This window comes from Castor canadensis, chromosome 17 (assembly GCF_047511655.1).
Source record: "Castor canadensis chromosome 17, mCasCan1.hap1v2, whole genome shotgun sequence".
Classification (NCBI taxonomy): domain Eukaryota; kingdom Metazoa; phylum Chordata; class Mammalia; order Rodentia; family Castoridae; genus Castor; species Castor canadensis.
In genome coordinates, this window is record NC_133402.1 from 7,323,483 (window position 1) to 7,349,872 (window position 26,390).

The following is a 26,390-nucleotide window of genomic DNA, read 5'->3' on the forward strand; positions in this document are numbered from 1 at the left end:
CGGGAAGCTAAGAAATCTTAGTTTTGCAACCTGGCACTACACCTAGTGGGATGAAGTGTGGCCACAGGAATCTATGGTAACAGTCCATGAGTTTGCCAGAAGTGACCCTTCTCAGCATTAACTTTTATAGGAAGGGTCAGCTTCTTTGTTCGGCTGGGCTGTACGGCAGCCACATGTGCATTGGTGTAATCCACAGAGCCTGATATATTTGCTACCTAACTTAACAGACCCCTGCAATCCCTGCACCAATCAATCTGTCAGAGTGAGGAGCACAAGCTGGGAACTAAAGTGAAGAAGGAACAGGGTACCCCAACCTTTCTACCGCCCAACCCCTTACAACTCACAGCCCAGTGAACATGAACAGGACTCAGTGACTGGCCAGTCTTTGTTTGAGGAAAGAAGGGTCAAGCTGTGTGCTACAAGAGTCAGGACTCTCCTGCTCTGGGTACAGCCAGGCACTACTTGGTGGGCACTTACGATCTTTATCAAACTTGGGTAATGTTGCTCCACTAGCAGCCAGCTCGGGGTCAACTGTTTCCAGGAATATTGTCCAAGGGTTTTCATTGTCACTGAGTTCAATCATCTATTTCCAAAAAAGATGCTGATTTTAGAAGATGTGAATGGCTTAGTGAAAGAGTGAAAACTACACTCAAGCCCTGCAGGAAACATCCAGTTCTACAGAACTGGACCAAAAGGGAAACAAGGCTGCCAACTGCAGAGGACAAGGGCCTCCTGCAGAGCTCCACGAGACACCCAGGGTCCACCAACAATATTTACTGTTTTATTGCCGTCTGCTTCATTATCTAACATTGCTGGCCGCTTTGTTCCATTACTCCTCGCTTGCATGGGCCATAATCGAATTTGATCTTGTGGAAATCCCTGAAAGTAAGTAAATATACTTCAAGCCTGTATCAAGGTACTGCTTTTGTACATCAAAGATTAAACTCCTAATTGTGAGCCTTCACCCCACCTGATTTGGACGACTATGCCCACACCCCAGCCCTTCAGGACCACTAACATTCCAGGGCTCGAGTGCCCGCGTTTCAAAAACAGTTGGCACTAGTAACATTCACATGCCAATTCCTTTGTGAACTCTACGAGACAATTGCCTCTGAGGGATGGAAACTCATTCTGAACACCTGCAGGATTCTGAGCCACAGCTAACAGCTCATTATTTCTTCCCCTCCTTGGACAAGGGCTGTGCTCAGGTCCTTCAGGCACTGCTACCCTCCCCCAGAGGTAGTTGGTCTTTTATAAACAGGTGGTCTTTTTAAGCAGGTGGGATTTGGAGGCTAGGGTGAGGGACCTCAGTGGTGGCCCAGCACGCACCATGGTCTGGGAGAGGCTCTGGACAAACTCGGCCAGGGAGGAGTTCTTCAGAACCTTGAACACCGTGTACTTCACTTTTTCTTCATCGTACATGTCATTTCCTTGGTGGCCACAAAACTGGTCCTCTGCGACTATCTGAAAACACACACAAGCACAGAGCACAGCTTACAACTGACATGAACAGAAAACAAGTCACGCCAAGCACAGTGAAACTGGAAAATACTCAGAACTAGGCTTGTGCTCCAATGGAACATCTCCCTAAGACCATGGAGAATAGCACTCTGAAATGACCAGAACCTAAAGATGAACACACAGTGCAATGCCATTGCTGCACTCCTCCCTGCTGTCACCTTCAATCTGCCTCTGGCTTCCCATCTGACACCTTCTGTGGTCCTATAAACACGCAGCAGCACTCCTAAAGCTCCACCGGTGTTCTACAGTACTTCTAAGCTAGCTGGGCACCCGAACAGTCAGGGCCCTGGACTGACACTTGCCAGCTGACCCAGAAGCCATGTCAGAAATGCTCCCAGGGCTGCCAGAGCAGACCACCCTGAGCTGCTCATAGTCCCTCTGGCCCAGACACCAGGTTGACAAGATCTTGTGATGCAGCTTCCCCTGAGCAGAGACACTGACCTGCACTTGCATGTAGAGATGGGCTTCCTGCCGCTCCTTCCGCTTCTGAGCCTCGATCCTTTTCTCTTCTTGCAATCGTTCCACCAACTGCTGAGGAATATCATGGTCTGTGACAGCTTGTAAAACTTCACCTGCAGGACAAACGCACCCTCTTTCACCTCGGTGCTCATTCCGTGTCCCCTCTGTACAAGGCCTTGATTTTAGGGTGTCACTAGTAAACCCTCAAAGTCTCAAGCTCAATCTAGTGTCCGTCTCCAGAGATATAGTGTAATAAGCAGAAAACACATTTGGACAGGTGGCATAGCTGGAGCCACTGCACTTCACCACTGTATTTCATTTCACGCCACTAACACATCAAGACAGATGGGAGCACAGAGTGGTAGGGTGCCTGCCTACCAAGTGTGAAGCTCAGAGTTCAACTCCCAGTACAAAACAAAACAAACCAAGGCAACAGACAGACTTGTGGCACAACTGTACTAGTGTGCACTGGGAAGGGCATGCAGCCAGCAGTACTCACTTAGCTTTGATTCCCTGATATACACTAACATGTAGGCATTAGTGCAGTGTCGGACAGACAGGTCGTCATCATGACCCCCGTAATTGTGCTCAATTGCTTCTTCTTTAGTACACCTGGACACCACGTCGTCGTCAAACTTACACCACTGGAAGGAAAACATGATCACATGTCAGCAGAGACAAGTAAGGCAGCAGGATGAGCAGCCAGCACTGAAGACAGTGTTGTCCCCAAATGCAAGAACTGACGGGGGGCACAGGCCTGCTCAGGAATTCTTCCTTCATTCAGTGGTTTTCTGCCTTCCTTCCTCGTTCAATATTCTGTGGAAAGTGCTAATATTTGCCCACTGGAACTTTCTTTCTTTTTTTTGGTGGTGATGCTGGGGTTTGAACTCAAAGCTTTGCCAGGAGCTCTACAGCTTGAGCCACATCATTTAGTCCCCACTGGAAAATTCTGTAATCTACTCAAAAGACCAGTTTCCAGTTAGGGTCAATCTTTGGATACTACCAACTCTTTGCAGACTTAAAAAGCCATACTGAGCATGCCTAATTCATCATATGACATTGAAACTTTATTCTGTGGCTGTAAAATTCAATGGGGGTATATTATGCTAGCCTGACAAATCTCAGCAGGTATGTTCCTGATATTAAAAAATAAAAAGCCAGCCTAAGTTGCATTTATCCAATCCCTTGTCTTGGACGGAGCCCTCACATGTGTCCAACAGCACTCAGACCCTGTTCTGGTTACTCGCTGGCCCTGTGGTCTTGGATGCAGGTTCTGAAAGCCTTATTTGCCTAATGCTATCACGTCCTCTGCACTCTGAAGGTAATGGAGATCCACAGCAGAGGAACCATGGAAAATGAAGTACGGGAAAGTAACACAGAATGCAATGCGTCCTCCCCAACCCAAGCCATGGTAACTGCTGTAGTGTTCACAAGCCTCATACTGGATAGTTAGGGATTCTGTACAGCCCCGTGTTTGTTACTAACAAAGGGAAATAAAATCTTTGATTAACCATTTACATCTACGGTATCAGGACAATAGCACTTCACAGCCAGAGGACACACAGACCCATCAAAGGCCAGGAAGGAACCCTTAGCCAATGAATTCATGAAGCAGGAACCAGAAGAGGCACAGTCAGTGTTAGATTTCGTAATGCCATCACCCTGCAAGCCACACTTACTTTGCCATCCCCTTTGGGGTTTAAATAAACCACATAATGTCCACCATGATTATCTCCACTGTGAACCAGAACTGCATGAAGAATATAATTTGCAGGATCCTTTGGGTCCGTCTTTTGCAAAAACTCATCAAGTGGTAATTGTTCTGGAAACTCAAACCTATGAAAACATTTTTAAAAGAAATTCAGCTTTCATGGACTAAGTTAATGGTTCATCTTTGAACTACTTCTGAGATCACCCTACAGTTAATCACTCATGTCAATATAAAGGTTGAGGCTAGATTTGAGAAATACCTGGAGACTGAGACACTAACAGAGATCCAAGTGCAGCGACCTTACATGATAGCTGCTCCTGTAACAAATTTCCACTGAACTTTCTGGGGCGTAGATCGTTCTAAGGCATCAATACGTGAGCCTGCAGGTCCAGGAGCTAACCAGTTAGGACATACTAGCACTTGAGTAGTGTGGGAAAGTCACACCTGCAGGAAGGAGGAGTAAACTGATTTCTGTCCTGATTCTACAAACATACTGCACTTGACTCAGCTCTGAATTATTGGCTTCATGATGCTTGATTTACATGATAAAATCTCATCATCACAGGAGACAAATGAACACGCCTTCAGAAAAGAAGGAAAGCAGGGCAGGGCAGAGCCGAAGTCCTAAGCAGAATGGGCGCCCAGTGGCTGGGCTATGCCCAGCTTCAGCCTTCAGCACCTGCAGGCCCTACAGCCCCATAATGCCAAGTGTCCAATTTCCCCAACCACGTGAGAAACTTGAACGTTTATGTGAAATTTCACCATTTTAAAAAATACTGGTAAATAATTCCAAAGGCAAATTCTGTTAAACTATCCAACACCTTGAAGTGGTCTGGGTTCCATTCACCAAAGTGGCTAGCTAAGGCCCAGGCGGTGGAAAATGATGTGATGTGGTCACATTCTCCCCTCTGATGTGAAGGGACACCAATCCCTCCACCCTGTATGGGGTGGGTAAGGTAGCAGGGACTATCACTCCTGCATTTGGTATCTTCAGAATCTGAAAGCCACCTGTAATGGGCACACATACCCTCACACCTCAGCATTTCTGGAAATTCTAGCACATTCTACAATTGTAACAACTGAGAGACTGAAGACACAGCAAGTTGAGGTAACACAAAACCCAACTGACTAGTAAAAGAAATAACTACGCTCATAGCCTTCAAGCTGCCAGGCAGAGGGTGAGGATGAAGAGCAGTGGCACCAGCTGCAACAGCAGAGTCTGACCTCTAACCTCTCTTACAGGAGCCTACCCCTCAACATCTCTGCCCGGGGAGAGGGGGAAGGGAGACACGACTCAAGTAAATCAGAGATACACTAAGAAGGCAGCAGAGGAGGGGACCACCCACCTCACCCCAACCCCTTCCCATCACCTCAGATTACCTATCATTGATCTTGATATTTTGGTCCGTCTGAGGGTCGTACATAAATCTCATCAGCTGCAGATGTAGCACCGGTGGCAACGTTAGGAATTTCACACCTTTCTCTGCTTCCTGAAATTGAAAAGAAAGGCACATTTAGGTCACCCCTGTGTTCCTGCACAACTGGAACATGTCTGAGGATTTGGGATGCAAAGGCAAGCATGTCTGGATGTCCATTTGCAGAGCCCTTAAAATGCTTTCACTAAGCTGGGCATGGCGGCCAAGCCTGTAATCTTAGATCTTGGGAGGCTCAGGCAGGAAGAGTCCAGCTTGAGGTCAGTCTGGCCTCCATAGCAAGATCCTGTCTCAAAACAAAGTAACAGAAACTATGTTCAGGTCTCTCTGTCACTGGACATCATACTGCACCATCATGTGTGTGGGAGATTATAGTCTCATTTGAATGTCCAGCAAAGGGGAGTGGTTATATAAGCCAAGTCATTTGCTGACACATTAGTCATTAAACATTATAAAAACACAGAGAACCACAGAAAATCATCTAGTGGGAAAGCAGAACATTGTGATTCCACTTAATTAGGTGTGCTACTGGACCCCCTTCTCAGATGAACAGAGCTGTGGCCTGGAAGGAAACAGAACAGCCTCCTTCCCCTGGGCTCTTCCACATCCTGGGCACAGCTCGTGCTCACTGTTCACCCCTACTTCTCCCTAGTGGCTACACCAGCCTCCATGCTGCCAGACACTCAAATATATCCGAATTTCTAGGCTGGGATTCCTGGGGCAGGCAGGCCCTGTGACCCCAAAGCTCAGCCTCCCCCAGCAGTGCTCGCTCGGCAGGGTGTTCTGAGCTATAGCTTTGTGCGTGTTCTGGTCTACCAGGAGAACCCAGATGGACAGGCTTGGAAAGCACAGGAAGCACAAGAAGCGGTTATGCAGCTGGAAAACAAGACCTTGGGCTAGTTCTGTTCTCACAGATCCCTGCCTGATGGCCTGGAGTGCCTCAGGCCATGAGAGTGGGGAATGCATCCCTCACCCTGCAAGTACAACCCTCAGACAGTAACTGTACTGGAAAAACACAAGTGCACAAACGAAAGGCGGAGTCAAAGTGCACAGGACATCTTATTTGTGGCCAGGAAAATAAGAAAAGCGTCAGTGAGCAACAGAAGAGATGAAAAAGAAAACTTCAAATCCTGTAGCCATGCTCCAGTAAACTGGTGGAGAGCTGTACTGCAGCTTCAGGCTCACGCGCTCACGCCCTCCCACCCTTCCCAGCAGAAATTTCCATGCTGCAAATTCCAGAAGCATGTGAAAAGGGAAGTGTACACTTAATCAGCCACAGGCTGCAAGGGGAGGCCTGCACAGAACCCCCATGTTACCTGAAGGCCATGCTCCCCAGCGTCGTATTTGTTGTCACCGTCCAGTTGTTCTACTGCCACATAATCCACAAAAGATTCAAATACTTCATGAAAAAGAAAGAGAGAAACAGGTCAACCAACGTGACTGTGAGCACTCAGGTATGACCGAGCCAACCCAAGTGCAAACTATGCACACTAGTATGCCCAGGAAACCCAGCAGAGACATGACTGTGCCTTCATGCCCTACTGAAGGCTGCAGGTGACATTGCTACCAGTGTCACCTCCACTAATCCAAGGGACACTGATGGACTTCTCAAGGGTAGCAAAATGACAGTGTAGAGAGTCAAGGTCTGGAACACTTATTACAAAGCTACTATTAGGACAGGATGGAAGGGGCCATGTGGATGACCAATGGGCCTAATAAAAAGATGGGTAAAAATGAGCGGCTGGGTCAATCACCTGGACTAATGAGGAAACCCCGGGACTCAGATGGACCCACATGAGGCAGAAAGAGGTCACCTTGACAGCCTAACACACACACCTGTTCTAGGTAGAATGAAGACAACCAAAAAAGTGGCAGGGAACAGAATATCAGGTAAGCAAAATCTGACACACTGACTTTCACTAAAATAAATTCTGCTTGAAAAAAATAGGAACATGAGGAGAGTGTACTGGCAAAGAAAAGGACCTCTTATATGGTTGAGGTGGAGTAACACAACCAAATAATGGAGTCACAGCTGTCCTGCTCAGGACAACAGGCAGCGTGGGACAGGGTTTCCTAAGAGAAAGGAATTAGGCCAGGACCTGGCTCACTGATTAGTTTCCAGGCTGGGACAAAGTGAAGTAATCCCACACAGTACCCAACATCCACTAAGATTAGAGACAAAGTCCAGCAGCACAGGGCAGCTAGAATGTGTCAAGTAGCCAAGAACACACAGCTATACAGAGACAGGCCTGGAGACATGCACAAAGGAAGACACTATCTGGGGACACTGAAAGGAACAACTCCAGAAGAAGTCTTCAGATCTCTTAATGAGCTTGAGTGTTCCTTCCAGCCACAGTGGAAAACCCTGTACTGGGAGGTTCAGCAGAAAAGTGCTGTTGTGCTCCCTCCTAACAGTGCTTACAACTAGCTCGGAAAGAATCACACTATTACCAAGTATCTAATCTTTGCATCAGAATAAAGACCAGGAAGATCAAACTCCAGGTAAAACCATATCTGCCATTCAACCAAAGCAGGCAGAGCACCAGAACAGGGCCCATGATGAAAAACATTCCACAGAAACATCTAGAAACCATACAGACGACACAAGTTTTAACTATGTCCTTCGTATTCAAAAAGGTAGAAGCAAGCAAGAGTGTGTAGGAGACACTGCCAGAGAAGTAAGCCCGACACCATGGCTGGGGTTAAGAACAAATGAGACACTGCAGAATGTTGGTGAAGTTGAATACAAAGCGACAGAAGCAGCAATGTAAAAGACCAGGCCAACAGAAGACTGTGCTGCACGGACCATGTGAGGAGTAGTGAAGATTCTCCCAAATTTGATGAAAACTATGAACCCATAGGCTCAAGAAGGTGAGTGAACAGCAGCAGAACATGAAGATGACAACAGCAGAGCACATCACCACCAACAGCTATCAGCATAGCCAGGCACCGGTGGCTCATGCTTGTAATCCTAGCTACTCAGGAGGCAGAGATCAGGAGGATCTTGGTTCAAAGCCAGCCCAAGAAAATAGTTCAAGAGCCGAGACCTTAGCTCGAGGAAAAAAAAAAAAAAAAAAAGGCAGCAAAAAAAGGGCTCAAGGCGTAGGGAATGTGGATAGAGTAGAAGGCACTTGCTTAGCCAGGGATTCCATCCTCAGCACTAAAAGAACAAAGAACGAAGTAAGAAGTCAATACAAAAATACATGAAAACTGGCATTTCACAAAGGAAAACTATTCAAACTGCCAGTGGCAATTTGAAAAGGAGACATCCCCACAGAGCTTTAAGACAAGATAAACTTGGTATAAATCCACTGTAAACTCACAGGTCCAAGAAGCAAATCCACTTGCCGGGAATGCAAGCAAGCCCAGGAATAGGCAGTCTTTAGCCTAATAGCCTCTCAAACTGAAAACCACCAAAATAACTAGAAAAGAATAATATCAAAAAAAAAAAAAAAAAAAAAAGCTACCTGTAAAATGGAACACTATAAAGCAATGAAAATGGTCAAACTATTGCAACTTACAACATGAATGTATCTCAGGAATATAATGCTCAACAGCAGCAACCAGAAGCAAAGCCCAAGTATGCTAACTGCTTTTGATCATGAAGTATCAGTCAGGGATGAAGGAAGCCCACACAGTGGTTTCCTCTGAGAGGGACAAGGGGCTGGGTGGGACCCTGGAAAAGTTGGCAGGCCATCTGTTTCTGGGTGAAAGCTGGGAGCTTGAAAAAACCCATCATAAAAAAGGGCTGGTGGAGTGGCTCAAGGTGTAGATCTACCTACCCAGTTCAAGGCCTAGGCGTGGAGGGGGGCGGGATGGGGGTGTGGGCAGACCTGGGCATGCACATGGTGCACCACACATAGTGAGATCAGAGCCCTCCCCACATCTATGCTGTATTTCAACAGAAACTAATGTGCAAATGAGAACTGAAGCCCGTGCTGTTATACACACAAAACTTACTATTTTTTTTTCCTTTTATACTTAGCTGGATATCATAATAATCTTCTCTCCTATCAGACCGATAGTCTACTTCTTTGCACTGGATATAGGACTGTGAAGAAGCAAACAAAACGGCTTCAGTATTAGTAGTCACATCTGCACCTCAACATCTTTCAAACCATTAAACTAAGAACACATACCACCATTTTGCCTCTGAACAATTTTGGGATGGTGCCTTCTACACATGTGCCTTTCATCTTGTTTTCCACATTATCAAGCAACTGAAAGAGAAGGTTTGAGATAAAAGAAAAAAAAAAGTCTTATGCTTAAGTAGCATACAGTAACTTAATACTTGACTAGGAAACGTCAATGAATGAAATTTTAGTCTATAAAAATATTATGACCTTTGGCATGCAATTATCAAAAACATACAAATCTTCTGTCTTGGTTGGATTTTTACAAAAACATCTCTACATGCAACAGCTGAGGTTAAACCTTTCATACAGCCTTGGGTGAATTAGTAATCCAGTGCCTTTAGAAGCACTGCTTGTATTCATTTTACCTCTGTGGAAAAGCATGTGAATTGATCACTAAACTTAACTCGTAATGGTCCACACCAAGAGATTAATGAGGTTGAGCCTGTCAACAGGATTGACTGGTTTGTCCATGGATATTTAATGAACTGGATTCAATCCAGCTAGTGCTGCAAAAAAGAAAACACACCTTGCCCAGCCAATCACCTTGAGTCGCCATTTCATGTGTGTATGTGTGTGTGTGTCCATCTGTCTTTCCTCACAATTGGAAGAATGAGAATTTGCTAGTGACTAACGAGGCCTTGAGAGAAATGCCAACCCACAGAGGTCTGTCTCAGTGAGCTGCAGGTGCACGGGAGTCTGGGTGCTAGGACTCTGCAATGACTGAGAACCACTAGGACAGCCACCTGAGCCAACCTCTTGTTTCTTTGTATATATTCAGATTTAACAAGCTGAAAGCCTACTGCTGTTTAAACTCAAGCTTCCCATAGACTTTACCTTCAAATAGTAATCAAATCTATTCTTTCAAGCTTTTACAATTAGATAGGTGCTGCCTTTTTCCTCTAACTTAGGTTTGGTCCTGAATAGAAATGAGTGTTATCTGAAATAGGTCTGAAGCTTTACTTGGTAACATCTTCTGACACTGCTTCAAGATATTCAATGTAAGAGGCACAGGATGACTGCTGCAAACTTACCACTCGACATAGCTCCTGGACATCATGTTGCATGAAGCTATCTAAAGTTTCCCACCTTGCAAAGAAAAATGAATATATGTATGTAAACCTCCAAATGTCAAATGCATAAACTAGAAAGCAACCTAGATTTAAAAACTAAACTGAATAATCAGCCACTATTCTCCAATTCATTTTTGTGAGGATTACTTTGGGGGATTATAATCCAAAAAGAAAATGAATTCTCAGAAGACAGCAAATGTTTACAATTTATATTCTTCCAAAGATTTCTGCTTCAGGGAAGCAGTGTTTACAAATTAAGAATGCATACATTTGGAAGTTGCATGTGTTCAAGAGGTGAATGGCTTCAAGAGAAATTCTCAAAGAAAGCCTGCTTGCAAAAGGTTAAACAATAGGACACTAACACTGACAGCCAAACACCCTCACTGCTCTGCAAGACTTCTACTCTGTCTGTGTAGGGCAGAAAGCATGGCAAGGTAGTTTATGATACATACCCAAATGACTTTGTCAGCTTTTTTGTTCCTACGGGCTTATCGCTGTGCTGTAATTCATAGAACACTCTTTGTAATGCTAAAGGGACACTTTTGGACGAGTCATCACCCTCTGTTGGCATCATGTACACAGCCTAAACAAATGGATTCAGAAATAAGCATGCCATTTTATGTCAAACTATTTCTAGTACCACATTTCTAGTATTACTGGGCTTTTTCACGGTCTCAAAACAGGTTGGAAAGTTTACAAAATCATGAATCTCTCTAGAAATGATGCACAAAAAACACCTCACCACCCAAAGAGAACCACTTTCACTTCGCACTCCGCCCAGCAAGATTTTTCAATTCACCATGATTTGTGAACAGAACATCTAATGAAAACTTAGATGTTTGAGAATCAGCCCCATTCAACCACCCCTATGGTATGATCTCATCATAGAAATCTGTATAGAAGAAGAGTACAAGAGAAGTCAGCTGATGCCCTCAGCAGGAGTACTTCACATGCCCATCAACACACAATCAGCCATTTATCCTACACTGGATTCAAACTGGGTCTCTTCTTGCATTTATAAACATAAGCTGTGTTCATAGTGCAAAGCACACTCAGCCAGTCACTTTTCAACTGAATTCTGATATGAGAACTTTAACAATTGCCATTAATGGCCTTCATGTTTACAAGAAAGCGCCTGTATTTTAAGTTATTTGTGTAAGTTAGCTTAGACAGCAGCTGTCCACGCAAAAGGAAACAAAGCCTGGCAGTCCACTCAGGGCTGCCCTTTGAGGAAGTACGACAGCACGGGGAAGGCTTTGTTTGACCTTAGTAGACCTGACAGGAAAGAGTGGGTAGAAGGCTGTGGGGAGGAAAACATCACCCACTTACCTTCCGTAGCTGATTAGTGAAGAACAGAGTCTGCAGCAGGCTATTCATGTAACAGGTTGCTCCCTGATTCTTCAAGCCAACATAGCCCGTGTGTTTCTTTGAGTCCCACCTGAAAGATCAGCGCAAACTTGAAGGGAAACTGCATAGATGCCTTCTGCAATGCGTGGGGGTCAGCCCAAGTTGCTGTCAGTGTCGTGGCCTAACGTCACTGTTACATGCCATCATCTGCAGTCCAACATCCTGACCAGGGAACGACTTTCACACATCCCTCATCACCAGAGTCACACAAGCAGGAAAGTGTTCGTAACAAGTTTTAATTCAAACTTCTAAACTCCTAGACTTTTTTTCCCTTTTGTTTTGCTATTTTGGGGGCTGGCTAGGAGAACAAGTAGATTCTGAGTTGGGTCTGACTCCACAGGGCAACATCCACCCCACCCCCCATTCCCCCATTTCCTCCTCCACAGAATGGAGAGATGTGAACACTGCCACCAGGGAGCGTGGCCAATAATGGAGGAGACATTTCTTGTGCAGTCAATTTTGGAGTCCCACGAACTCGCCCAATAGCCTTGGAAGCCCAATGGCTCTGGTCAGTTTTGCACAGACCTGAGCTGTCAGTGGTGCTCAGTGCCTCCCCTGCTCTCCTGGATGAGTTTCACATCCCTGCCCTCTGCTGTGGCTATTTACACACAGGTCTTGGCTCCTCTACAGTCCAGACTGCACGTTCGTTAAGAATCTGAAGACTTACAGCTGATTCATTAAGGATAATTATATTTCTGGTGCCCAGAAGTGACAGATAGAAAGGAACAGCTCAATCACTCTATTAAATGAGGAAAGTGAAGCAGGCATTTATAATCTGGGCACTGCGAGGCAGGCGCAGAGGCAGAACACATGCATCACTTAAATACATGCTGATAATACGTTTTTTAATACAGCACAAAAGGTGTTTCTAATAGCACCCAATTAAAAGGAAAACTTACGCAACTCCATGGGGAGCATCTGCCTGTACGAAAACTTCAAAAGTAACTTTATCATCATCTATAAATCCTTTCTCAGGGTCAGTCACTTCCTATAAAAGATAAATAGAAATATCCACCTCACATAATGATACAAAAATCCTCACCTTATTTCAAAGAGACAATTGCACTTTGCTCTGTATTAAGACTAAAATCCTGCTTTTGTAAATACCCCAATTGTGCTTCTAGTTTGGAAGTGTGTTTTGTTTTAAGCTGGTCTCTAACAGAGTCTGCAAGAGCAGGCTCCACAGAGCTGCTAGGGAGAAGGGCCATAGCACTGACGGGAGGAACCAGCATCTGCTCAGTCAAGCAAGGCTTGGGAGTTTCCAGAGAACTGTGCTAGAATAACATGAAGCAGCATCACGCCAAAGAACATTCCAGTGGTCACCACCTCTGCAAAAAAAGAGCAAAGTGAACTAACTCGAAAACTGAGCTGCGTGAAACCACCCAGCAGTGGCCAGCAGAGTACTGTCTTCTGAAGGAACGTCAGTCAGCCTCTCAGAAAGCACATCCCAGTGTGTGGTTAAAAGTTGAGACTTGAATCCAGGCAGGTGTGCTAAACACCTAAGCCAGAAAGCCAAATAGATTTCCAGACACCTGCCCAATTTACAAAGCAAAAATTTCTTTGTACAATAAGCAGAAGGATTTCAGGAATAAAACAATTAGTAGAATAGCAATATGGTTCAGAATCTTCAGAATAAATATGCTGTTACTTACACTCCAGGCCATAAAATTGGAAAATCCCCAGTCATTTTCTTTATGGAAGAACAAATGACTAATTCGACGGCTGAAGGACTTTTCATCATCTCTGTAATTTATTATCTTCAGCACTGCTTGTGCATGGCAAGACCACGACCTGTGTAGAAACATAATCTAAGACTCAGTGACATATTAACTCATGCCCATATGCTTTTTGAAGACACACAAAAATCCCTTTCTCGTTTTGAGTTGGGGTACTGTTTACCTTTATTAGAGGTACCCTATGGAGCCAGGCAGTGGCTCTCCTCACAGTTTTAGGTTTTTTTCATCCTAAAATGTTTGAATCCAAAGGTTTGGCCTTTCAGAGTCTTTAAAGTTTTCCAATTTTATGTATACAAGTTTCTGAACGTTAAATACTGGTCCCAGATTTTTGTGAACGACTATAGTAAAGCTGGGGGTGTGGCTCAGTGGTAGAGCAATCAACTAACATGCACAAGACCTCGATTCCATCTCCAGCACCACAAGGGGAAAAAATAAAATAAAACTAACAGAGACACAGCCCACACCACCACACTCTAGTAATACTGCAGCACTCGCCAGTGACACTCCTGCCCTGCGTTACCTGTGGCACAGTACAGATGCACAGATAGTGTGCATCAGGGGGACTCCACCACCACCCCACTCTGCAGTCCTGCCCAGGTTCAAGGACTCAGAGCACGTGGACCAATCATGGCCACAAGAGAACAGCCTACATATGTGGTCAGGTGTGGGGCAGACAACAGAGGATTCTCAGGGCCAATGCCCCATTTTAAAGCCCACTAACAAAGATTTGCAACTGAAGGAGAGCTGCACATGTGACCCTTGTCACTGGCCTTTAGACTGGTCTAAACTTCTGTAAAGCAACTGGAAGGACAGCATTGTCCTTGATGGGCATTTGTGTTTGATGATGCTTATGGGATATAGGCAGCTAGCTCACTTTTTCCAAACTAACGTGCAGGTCAAAGCCCACAGCAGAAAACCCATCCAGCCCAAATGCCCATGTAATCAAATCATAATAGACAGAAGAAAAATTTTTTTAAAAAAAGGTTTGGCTGCAGCATAAACCTGACTTTTTTTTTTTTTGGCAGTGCTGGGGATTGGATCTAGGGCCTTGCACACGTTAGGGCCCTGCCACTGAGTCATACTCCATTCCCATTTGGCACTTCTTAACATTAAAAAAAAAAAAAGAATTATTCCCAGGGTGTTTTACAGAACAGCCAGAGCTCGTGCCTCTGGATACCATTCTCTCCCCTGGGCTCTCTCCTAGCGTGGAGTAACCAGGCCAGAAATACTCAAACTGGTGAAGTCTCCAGTTTCAATTTTACCTAAATAGAAGGGGTTTTTTCTCAATCTTTAAATTAAACCTTTTAAAAAATTATGTGAGCAAAATTTTTCTTCCCTAAAATAATTCAGAGGCCTCTGCAGTGAATGCCTCAGTGGAAGTTTTGGTTTGTACTTCCAGAAGAAGCTACAAGGCAGGAGCTGCCACACCATCGGCTGCCAGGCAGCTACTGCAGAGAGGCAGGAAGCTCACTGTCAGCTGGTCTGGAGAGGCCTCGATACCAAGACCTTGTACATGCTAACACATAAGCTTCTGTTCTTTATTTACAAAGGGAAAATACAGCTTTCTAGTTCTGATAATACAAACCAGGGGCTCTGTGAGACATATTTAATCTCATTTAGATGAAAGGGCTGCGCAGAGACAGCACAGACACTGGAAGCCGAATTTGGCATTCAAGAGCGCAATGTGACGATCTGCGGTTTGTAATGCATCATTTAAACTCTTACGTGGAGTCAGATTCAGCATTGCACTGGAGAAAGAATCCCACGCTTTTTTGGTGTGGTCTGTCTGGATAAAAGCGTGGCATCACCATAATCTTCCACGGCAGATTTCGCACAAAACACGGAGGGCTAAGGACCGACTCACTCAGTCTGCTGAAGCGCTCGACAGTGAACTGAAAGGTTGCCTCGGAGCGCCAACTGGTGTCTGTAAGAAAACACACCATTAATCACAGAGCCAGGGCATTAACGAAAGCACATACACACACTGGTTCTATACCATCTCAACCCAACTGCAGAGGCCTTGGGAATTTGACAGTTTTGCTTCCAATTCATTCAAAGGCTAGACATCTAAGATGGCAGTTTCTGCAGAAGGGGACCCTTCCTCACCAGAGGGCTCAGTACACCTGCCTTCCCTGGGACTCCAGAGTTTAGGGTGGGAACATTTATTCTATTGTATCTTCACTCCCAAGTAATTCTGGGCCCTGAGTGAGAGGACAAGCTTGGGGGAAGGAATGCTGTGCCCCTCGCACTGCTGTCAAGGACATGACTCGCGGGGAGAAAGGGGAGTGATGCTGAAGGCACCAGTGGGTAAGGGCTTGGGAAGGGGATCAGCCACTGATAAGAAAGCACAGCATGTTTAAGGTAAGAAAATGGCTAAGTCAGTCTACAAATGACTTAATTCTGTTTCCTCAATATTTTATGGACTACTAGCCTGGACTCCTTACGGAAGTAATTTTTTTAAGGTAAGAACTGGGTATTTGTTTCAACAAAAAGAGTAAACATTACTAAATACTACGGAACTCCCCAGTGACTATTAGTGGGGTCTAGACTGACAGTCTCAGTTTCAAGTTCTATCTACCACTGATCATTTGCAAGTGATTCAGGTCAATCAGCTTAGACAAACACAGCAGTGTTGCAATGTTTACATCTCAAAATGCTATGAAGGAAGGAACCATCGTCCCCAGCCACCGAAGCTGTTACTGACCAACACTGCTGACTCAGAATGAAACTGCTATGGAGGGTCAAATGACTACAGAAGTGTTTGGCGGTGTTCACTTTCTGTGCCTGACTCACCACAAGGGAACAGTTCACTGACTGGCAGGACCAAGGCCATATCTTAAGGGACTGAAAGACTTTCCCTGCAGAGCCAGGCTCTACTTATATCCTTGACTCCCCAGAGTTCCAAAGCACACAAGTGGGCTCTGGTGAAGCATGTTAATAAGGACACACTGGTATCCTGCACCCCTAGACCCCTGAAGGCATCTTGACAGGACCCACAACCCTTCCATCTCCAAGCTGCACACACAAGTGAGATCTTTGGTCTACCACTGCATGTACAGGAGTTGCTGGAAGCTTACAACTAACTTGAATTTGTTCTCAAGAAAACATGTCCATCAGTCCTCACCAGAGGGTATTCTTCAGCAAAGCAATGAAACCCTCTTCATCCCCATTCCTTTATTACACACACCCCTGCTCAGTTCACAAGAGGGCCATCGGAAGGAAGAGCAGTTCAAAGGGGGAAGCCACACCTAAGAGCTGAACGACTGTATTGAGCCTGTTAAGGGGGTATATTCCCATATTCTCTTTGAAGGGTAAGTCTATTACAAGTAAGAAATTTGATCAATGATGTAGCAGAAAGGTTTCGCCACATGACTTTACAGACATACAAGGCCAAAACAGATCCAAGTCTAGCATGGAAATCCTCCAGGGAAGATGGAACTTAATTTCTGCTGGGCAGGTAAGGAAGCTGAAGTGCAGTGAGGTTAGGTGTTTCACAAAGTGACAGTGGGATCCCAATACCCACATTGTGTACAAATTGTGCCTCTGGTTTTAAAATGCAGTCCACAGGTACAATGTGTGACTGCTCCACCCAGACCATACACAGAACCATACAACATACAAGAGCCACAAAGCAACACAACAGAAGAACCTTCAGCTTCTCTTGGAAAGGTTACGTGATTTTGAGTAGTTCAGATTTGCAGGACTGCATTTAATATAAACAAAACTGATATGTTACCGTAACATAAATGCCTTTTCTTCTTTCAACCTACAGTCAAATTCCTGAATTATTCTTTGTGTGTGGGAGGAGGGAGGGGGTGGGGGCGTGGTTCTGGGCTTTGCACTCAGGGTGTCTTGTTTGCTAGGCAGGCGTTCTACCAGTTGCATGACACCCTCAGTCCTAAATCTTAAGTAAAAAGAAACAGTGGTAAAACAAAGTGGCACAAGGAATACAATGTGTAGTGCCCCAAGCTTGGCACTTCCCCGGCCTAGGGACAGTGCTCAGGCCACTTCAGTAAGTGTCACACTGAATTTTTGACTTGCAGTCAATGTGCATCCTTAGAACAGGCTTTTCTTACCAAACAGCAGTGAACTCCATGTAATTAAGTTCTGTGGGAGGGCACGTGCTAAGCATACGCAAGGCACCAAGAAAAAACTAAATTATTGTCAGTGGTATAAACTCCTCATACCAATACAACAACTGACAAGTTACAGTAAATGCCAAACAGAAGCGATGCAGACGTGAAACCCATCCATAGTGGAAAGGGTCAGCCAATCACCCTCCCATGAGAAATTACATTTTTTCAACTTCATGTGAGTCTATGATTTAAAATTAAAAAAAACCAGTAGTAGTAGTCGTAGTAGTGTCCTGGGGATCCAAGTCCCTGGGGCATTAGTGCTTCATTCTAATGGTGATAAGTCTGTTGGTGCCACTGCATACCACACTCTTCCTTCCCCTGTCCCCATGCTTGCTCCTACTAACAGCTGTCAACACTCATGCTCACTCAGAGTACTTGATAACCCTAGCTTTAGTCCTGCTCCCAGAGACCCTTGGAGCAGTGCCAGCAGTTATCAGACAGTCCAAAAGCTCCAGCTTGGACCATTTTTACAGCAATCTTGTCTCTATAGGGCAAAGGCCAAGGAATCAGCCCAGGCATCAGTTGAGTGAAGAAAATAGACAAAGTTGTAATCCTTCAGATCTTGGAAAGGGATTCAGTTACTCTTTCTAATGTTAATCTACATTTTTGCAAGTGACAGTAAATGCTCAGAAACTTCCCTTATGGGTACTCACAATGTAATCTAGATCTGGAATCGCTGGCTCTAAAATGTCTGCCGGGACTGAAAGTATAAGTGGTATAACACCTGCCTGGCAAGTATGAAGCTCTGAGTTCAAACCCCAAATACCACCAAAAAAATAAATAAATGTCTCTTGGTCATGTAAGGAAAAACAGTACACGAGAGTGACGTACATTAGCTGTATCAAGAGAAAATAATTCTGATACTTTTTCATTATTCTAACAGGATTTTAAGCACTCTCTTCCTTAACTATATTCTCCCACCCACCTCTTTTTTGGTAGCTACTAAACTTCTTATGTAAAAATTCCCTTTCTTTCTAAGAGGGATCCTTGCAAGGTCAAGCCACTGGTAGTTTGGCTATAGTAAAACCCCAAGGACAGGAATGGTGGCACACACCTGTAACTCCAGCACTTGGGAATTTGAGGCAAGACAGTAGCCTCAAGGTTATCTCAAACAAACACTCCACCCCCCATAAATTCAGTGTTCCTCAGACTGGGTTGTGACCTGACATGTTTAAAGGAGACTCAAAGCAAGGATTCTAGTCGACTTTTGAAGAAACAGCATGTTGGATCCTGATAGCTGAGACAAGCTACAGCAAGGAACCATGCTTAACCCAGAGCTCCTCGGGCTCCCCAGCATTCTGAATACTTCACACACACACTACACCTGCACCTGGGCCACAGGTCAGGCTGCACTCTCTGTCCTGTACCTCTGCAATCCTATCAACAGAAACAGGATCCCGCTCACCCTTTGGGCTTCTCAACTCCAACTCCACATCAAGAAGACTGTGCTAATGAAGACTCCATTTCGCCCGGCTGAGAATCCACCACAGGGTCAATTTCACTTTGGCCCTGTGATTCAGCATTATTATTTCATCCTAATAACATATGCCTTAAAGTAAGGAGATTTGCCTACACCATGCCCTCTAACAGTGGTTCTCAGCTGAAGTGACCTGGACTCCCAGGAGGCACTTGGCAATGTCTAGGTGCTGACTGGAGGTAGATAGTGGATGGGGTTGAGGGGATCTGGCAACCTGTAATGCACAGGACAGCCCACCATCACTGGCTACACCTGTCTCCCCACAAACCCTCCCCAAGAAAGGGGGAATGCTTGACCCAAACTGCACTGGGAAAATGATAGGGTGGAGCCAGTTACTGCTCCACACATGACCCAAACTGATCCCAAATGCACACCTGGCACCTCTGCCTGGCTGCCTTCCCAAATGCACTCTCTGAATCACTCTTGGCATCTCTGATGTCCAAAGTAAAACCACCAAAAGCCCAACAGCCAACGAGACCACACCCACACCGTCGCCCTCGTCTACAGTGGAAAGCGCACTCCACGGGGAACAAAGCAGCGGGGTTTAGACCACGCCTCTTTACCTTCCTCAGATATTGCCTCAGCCAGCTGCCAGGGGGAAACCGCACTGTGAGAGAACTCTCAACTGCGGCTGCAGTTTCGCAGGGAGGCTGAACTTTTGGCAGGAGGTCTGACAGCAGTCCTTCTGGTGGTGCAGCCCGTGCCTGATGGTTTCTTTCAACTGCCCCGTTACTCCCCTGGGAAGGACACAACCCTTATGAGGATTGATGGACATGCTTGTACAGAACATGGTTTCATATTACACTGCAAGATTCCAGGGGCTGCATAAAGCAATTACTGCCTGCTCCCTTCTTGGGATTTCGACCTTGCAAATGTTTGGGTCACTGAATATGATAAATTATAAAGAAGAAAGTCAATAGAAAAAATGACTCCCTAGACACAAAATGTCCATGCACGCACATATGCATATGCCTTTTCACGTGGAAGCTACAGAGAAGGGAAGGGGCGCCAAAGCTTGACTGACTTCACACCTACTATGGGCAGGGAGGGAGAGGTGCTCAGCTACAAACGACTGCTAGACACTATACTGAGGATGCAATGGAAAGCCAAATCCCAATGTCTGGAAGGATCTTGCTGCAAACAAAAGGGAAAGGAGAAGAAGTCTACTTGTTGGCCTCAATGCTAACAGTGACCGGAGCGCTGTAGGCGTGGGACGCCCGCTCATCTCAAACCTTGGAGTTGAACCTTCTTCCCTAGGCTGGGGAGAACTAACTTACCATGTAATTTTGAAGGTGATCCTCAAGTTCAAAACAAAACCAGGACACTAAATTCCCCTTAGATACAACCTTTTGAAAACTAGCTACTCCAAAGAAACTTACAAGTACTCAAGGAGAAAATGTGGATGGAGTCTGCGCTCCTGCCCGAGCTCTGCTGCTGCAAGGAAGCAAGACGCGCAACTTACCGTCCTCCATGTCCTCTTCCGCATTGCTGTGCCCGTCACTCATGGCCACATTCCCGTTGATGACAGGGTTCTGAGTAATTCTTGGTGGGTCATCTGTATCTCCAGCTTTAAGGAAAACAAAGAAATCCCATGGAGTTACTTTCATGGCTTGGCTCAAATACACAAAAGTATACTTTTGACAACTTGTAGCCACTAATAAAATCTAATAGTGCCAACCAAAAGGCATTTCTCAGTACATTTACTAGATAGGAACTTGTGTTGCTTTCAAAATGTTAAGTGAACCAAAAAAGAATGAATTAACTGTCCATACAAGTAGGAGACGTGCTGTTCTAAACAGCTAGGTAGCTGTCTGCCTGGCCTTCACAGTTTAAAGATGCTTTCTGACCCTCAGACCAGCAAACAATGTGATTCAGCACCGCGGACAGCGTCCTGCTTCCCCTCAGGCACTCAGAATCCCAACTCTGGACTTGCAGCACAAAACCTCTCCAGTAACTCTGCATGAAATCGCAACATAAGACAACAAGCAACAGTCAATCACGTACAGTGTTAATTGTAACACCCATAACTTACTTCCCTATACAAAATTCAAGGGTGCAAAAGGACCGACTGATGGGAGCCTGTTCTGTACAAGCAAAAACTAGCTTCTCCACACACTCTGGGTGGAGATGCCATTGATCTTAAAGGAATTTTTTTTTGATGGGGCTGAGATTTGAACTCAGGGCTTCACACTTGCAAAGCAGACGCGCAGGCAGACGGCCACTACATTTTGCTCTGGTTATTTCGAGATGGGACTCACAAACTGCCTGGGCTGGCCTTAAACCTCGATTCTCCCAATCTCAGCCTCCCAAGTAGCTAGGATTACAGGCATGAGTCACTGGCACCTGATTAAAGGAACTCTCTTGAAGTACACGTGGTACTTTTCTTTTCTCAGTTCAAACGTGTCATGCCAACATTATGCAAAAATGACAAACCATGTTACACAAAACTTAGTAACATCCTGTGCAAAGCAAGCAATCTACATTATGGCAAATTAGAGAATTTCACAAGTGCTCTGTACATGTGTAGCACAAGGATCCGGCTTCACAAGGTCAGTAAAACCAGACTTAGAAACAAGTGAGTCAGGGTGGCAGTGCTTTTCCACCAAAAGTTGCGTACGTCAAGGTCATGGGCTGGGGTGGAGTTCCAGGTACAGCAAGCAGTAGGTTCTAGTAGTTCAATCCCCATTACCACCACCACCCCGACACACACAAATATCAAGATCAACTCAAGACATCTCTGGATCTCCACTCACAACACCTTATGTATTTTCAGGTAAGAAAAATGGAAAAGCCCCAGCCCAGCTTTCCAAAGAAAGCCTAAGTATTTTATAATACCGTTATCACTGATGAACTCAGGGCCACACGTACTCTACCACTTGAGGCATGCCCTGGTCCTTTCTTTCTTTTAATTTTCAGATATGGTCTCTTATTTTTGTCCAATGCAGCTTCAGACTGTGATCCTCCTCCTACTGGTTCCCAGCAAGCTGGGATTACAGATGTATACCACCACATCAGGTCCAATAGCCCATCTGTGACCCATTTGCCCTTTCTTACTCCTCACAGGCACAGACAGCGTCAAGGCCAGTGCCTGTGAAAGGCAAAAGGTTACTGGTTGGTCCATCATGTGCTAGAAAAACAGGGCCAAGTCACAGCAAAGGTCTCATGAAGCCCCCAACCAATCCCCAGGGCAACTCAAGGCCATATCCTGAGGGTACATGAGTCAGTTCTGCTACATAATTCAACATTCAATTAAAACACAGATGACTCGTGCAACAGAAATAATGAAAGCACCTGACAGCCACCAAACATTTGTACTAGGCTTGTAGGAAGAGCCTATGTGTTAGGACTGCCCCCACATTACTGTCAAAGACACACATGCAAAACTGCCTTATCACTACATAAAAATGATCTCGCTTCTCCACTAGTTGGAATTTTATGAGACACCAAATATGAACTGCAGCACTAATTTTGCCACACAACCACCCCAAGTGAGAGTGGGGACATGTGTGGCAGGGGCGAGCACGTATGCTAGGTGCTGGGAACCATATACACAGTAGCTGAGATGCTAAACCTACAGAAGATAAGCAATTACCATTCCAAAATATACATTACATTCAGAAATACAACACAAGCATAGTTTTCTGTTTACTTAGGCACAAAACTAAGTTTAAGTTACTTCCTCTTTTACTGAGAAAGCCTATGCTTATACTGAGCTTTCTTACTGACTTCCATTTGTGATGTCATAATAGAACTACTATCCTAACAAAGAACACTTGCCAATTGCTATGGAAATTAAGATAGCACTAATTTGGCATCTGAATCTTACCCTTGGATAAGAAAGACCAAAAAAAGCGGAAGTCCAGCTTGTTGGCTATGACATTTGCTTTGTTTTGCTTGGTTTTGATACGAGTTCTCACGCTGCAACCAAGCCTAACCATAAATGAGATATCTAGCCTAGAATATCCTTAAATGCACTGTGTAGCCCCAGCCAGCCTGAAACTCACCATGGTTCTGCCTCTACCTCCCAAGTGTTGGGATTACAGGTGTGAGCAGCCACACCATGTTCGGCTTTGGCATTTTCTGTCACTTCACAAGGACTTACCAAATCTCCCCCCAAAGAGGCCAAGGCAGGGGAAAGACAAACCAAACACCTCAACTAAACCTCAGGGAACAGCCTTCTAACCATGACTCCATATATGCCCACCAGGTGGTGCCTTGCAAAGATCATCTCCCCTCAGCACCCCAGATTCTTCCAACTAGTGATAACAACCCACTGATGACCACCTACTGTCACAGCAGAATACACAGGCCCCCGTGGGCAGCTCTAAGTCCTTGCCTGGTCAAATTGTCCTTTAGCACACTTTCATCCCCAATCCTACCAGCTCACCTTCAATTCCTAGTCAAAACCCCTCTGGGTTTGTTTCCCCTGGTCCCTCCTCCTCTTTTCTCTCTCCCCTTACATGGAGAATAAGGTCTCCCCTTACAGGGAATATTAAGGTCTCTGGCTCGGGCCTACATCACAGCAACATGGCCAAATGCAGCAAGAAGGCCAGGATCATCGGGTAAGTATGGGACCTGCTATGAGGCCTCCCTTCAGAAAATGGTGAAGAAAACTGAAATCAACCAGCATCCCAAGTACACCTGCTCCTTCTGTAGCACAATCAAGATGAAGAGACCGGCTGTGGGGCTCTGGCACTGTGGTTCCTGCATGAAAACAGTGGCTGGTGGTGACTAGACCTACACCACCACTTCAGCAGTCACAGTAAAGTCTGCCATCAGAAGACTGAAGGAATTAACAGAAGCTCTACTATTTGAGACATTCCTGGCCTACAATAAAATGGGCTAATATTACTTAACACAGAGATGACCAAAACAAATGAGAAAACTGGTACAATTCCGCATATCAACTTTAGTATGGTACTACTTGACTGGCAACCCTAAATATATTTAAGAAAGACTGCGAAATGTCCATATTGGCTCAGAAATCCTCAATCACCTTCTGGCCCCAGCCTGTGGTTCCCAGCCATGTCTCATGGCTCTGCAGCAAGTCTGCCTGGGTGGGGGTGGGGCTTCTTTCCCAGAGTGACAGCATAGAATCTCCAGGGGTTGCACATCTCAGCATTTTTTTTTTTTTAAAGCATCCTACAAAATTCTTGTCTTTAGGACCAGAGAACCTTATCAGTGTAGATTATGCAAAGTGGCCCAGGATCAGAAAGACGTTAATGGAAAAACTGATAAAAATCTCAAAAGAAGTCCTCCCTGCCCTTCACTGAGGATTGGACCAAAACAAATCTTGGGTTTGGTAAGCAATAAAGTACCAGGGTAAATCCTTTAGTTGTGACAAGATCCCTATTAATGTTACTTGTTAACAATGTGGAGAGAGTGTGTGTGGGGGAGTGTAACACAAGAACTCTCTTTATCAAAGTTGCGACTTTTCTGTAAGCTGAAAAGAACTAGAACTTTCTGTAAGTCTCAAAGTACTTTAAAATTAAAACCTTATTTTAAGAAGGTAACACATACAGTCCTCCCACCTAAGAAGTAAGAAGCAGGGGCTGGTGGAATGGTTCAAGTGGTAGAGCACCTGCCTTGCAAGCATAAGGTCTCAAACTCAAACCCCAGTCCCACCAGAAAAAAAGATAAAAAGAAGAAAGGAAAAAAAGCATTAAAAAAATGCAGCAGCATCCATCCACACGGATTGCGCCTTAGATTCACAAGCAATTAAAGAATGACAGAAAAATAGCTTATAAAAACTAAAACATGAAATTTTGCACAGACACCAGGGGCAAGTGCACCAGATTAGAACAGAGTCTGGAGGACAGCTCACATCTGTATTGGGGCACAGGCAGCAGAGAAAACATTCAAAAAAGCAGCCAGAAGAATTTGAGTATTTCACGAACTAAAAACTTGTATATGTCTGGGTACAGTGGTGCACGCCTACAATTCCAGGACCTAGGAAGCAGAACAAGGATCACCAGTTGGAGGCCAGCCTGGGCTACACAGGCCGTTTCAAAACAAACTCCTACTGAGGGCTGTGAGGTAACTCAGTGGTAGAGCACTTGCCTAATACATGCGCACCTAGGCTCATCACCAGCTCCAAAAACCCACTGCCACTGTCTGAACCCCACTACTTGCCAGGGCCTCAGTAGTAATCACAACAGCCCAAGGTAAGGTAGGGTGTTTTCCCCACGTACTGATAGAACCTGGGGGCTTCGATGGATTAAAGCATCCATCAAGGTCACAGATGGATTGGTCACGAGAGGAACTAGGCCAGAGACAGGAAGGAAAAAGTTCCGAGCAAGAGGCAAGAAACCAAGACAGCTGAGGTTCTTCACGCCTGTAGGCTTTTCAACATGTACACTCCCAATAAACCTGCACTTCTGTGCCATTTCTACTAAAACATTTTTTGAACTGGCATCATAGATTTACACGTAGTTTTAAGAAGCAATGCAGGGTTGGCAGAAGGCCTGCCTAGGAAGTGTGAAACCCTGAGTTCAAACCCTAGTACTGCCGCCCCCCTCACCCCCAAAAAAACAGAGACAAGCCCTCCTGTCTCATGGTGCTCACAAGGTGGTGACTGCACTGCAGGAGAGTGTGCAGTGGGAGGACCACAGACCAGGAGTCAGGGAGCACAGGCGTGTACCTTAGTTGTGGAGGAGACCAGGTTAGAGACAGAATGAACAGCAACCCGGGTGGGCAGAGATCATGAGAAACAGATTCTAGGCAGAGCAAAGCACAAAAGGAACAGGTTGAGATGCAAGGTAGGCAGGGCCAAGGACATGGCAAGGGTTCTGTGTCTTAGAGATATTCCCTCTAAGCAGGTGCCCCACAGCATAAAGGATGCCACATGTGCACTTGGAAGACCCCACCCTGTCAGACCTGAGACTGGTCCTGTGCTTGGACCCAGGCCGCCACCTCAAACCCTACCTGGTCACAACAGCCAAGTGTGTCCTGACCTTCTCAGGTAGGAAGGTCCCCCTTTCAAGTGCCCTGCTGTTCTGCCCTGGTCCTGTGAGGGTATGACTACCCTGTCCCATCGAGGTAATCTCTGGTTTAGAAAAGGGGCTCCAGGTCACTCCATGAGTTCCTCTAGTCACCTTTTAACAATAAAAGTTGCTTAACCGATTGCACAAATCTAAGGTGTTGATGGGACCTGGTACAATGGTTATGTGGCTCCAGGCTTCCTCTGTGAGGCTGGCAGGAAACCCACCTCCAGGGGCCAATCACACTAAACTAGATTACCTGGGTCCTTTTTCAGCTCAGTGGCCCCATACTGGGGCCAGTGTGCACACAGTTGCAACAGAAGG

At 45.4% G+C, this 26,390-nt stretch overlaps 1 protein-coding gene across 2 annotated transcripts in view; it reads right to left on the reverse strand.

Moving 5' to 3' along the window:
- The window catches only part of Usp7 (ubiquitin specific peptidase 7), a 48,803-nt gene that overhangs the window by 8,700 nt on the left and 13,713 nt on the right, over positions 1-26,390 (reverse strand). The window contains exons 1-18 of one of the 2 annotated variants that reach the window (XM_020178649.2): positions 20,549-20,653; positions 19,650-19,823; positions 15,199-15,397; positions 13,390-13,528; positions 12,637-12,725; positions 11,660-11,768; positions 10,783-10,913; positions 10,292-10,346; positions 9,264-9,344; positions 9,085-9,175; positions 6,441-6,523; positions 5,072-5,181; positions 3,660-3,816; positions 2,480-2,624; positions 1,963-2,093; positions 1,330-1,464; positions 778-879; positions 478-583 (exon numbers count right to left, since the gene is read on the reverse strand). In XM_020178649.2, the coding sequence (XP_020034238.1) occupies positions 478-583; positions 778-879; positions 1,330-1,464; positions 1,963-2,093; positions 2,480-2,624; positions 3,660-3,816; positions 5,072-5,181; positions 6,441-6,523; positions 9,085-9,175; positions 9,264-9,344; positions 10,292-10,346; positions 10,783-10,913; positions 11,660-11,768; positions 12,637-12,725; positions 13,390-13,528; positions 15,199-15,284 (1,750 nt within the window). In that variant the 5' untranslated portion in view covers positions 15,285-15,397; positions 19,650-19,823; positions 20,549-20,653. Of the gene's footprint in view, positions 1-477; positions 584-777; positions 880-1,329; positions 1,465-1,962; positions 2,094-2,479; positions 2,625-3,659; positions 3,817-5,071; positions 5,182-6,440; positions 6,524-9,084; positions 9,176-9,263; positions 9,345-10,291; positions 10,347-10,782; positions 10,914-11,659; positions 11,769-12,636; positions 12,726-13,389; positions 13,529-15,198; positions 15,398-19,649; positions 19,824-20,548; positions 20,654-26,390 lie in introns of those variants that run through there. The other variant, XM_020178648.2, reaches the window with a different exon arrangement.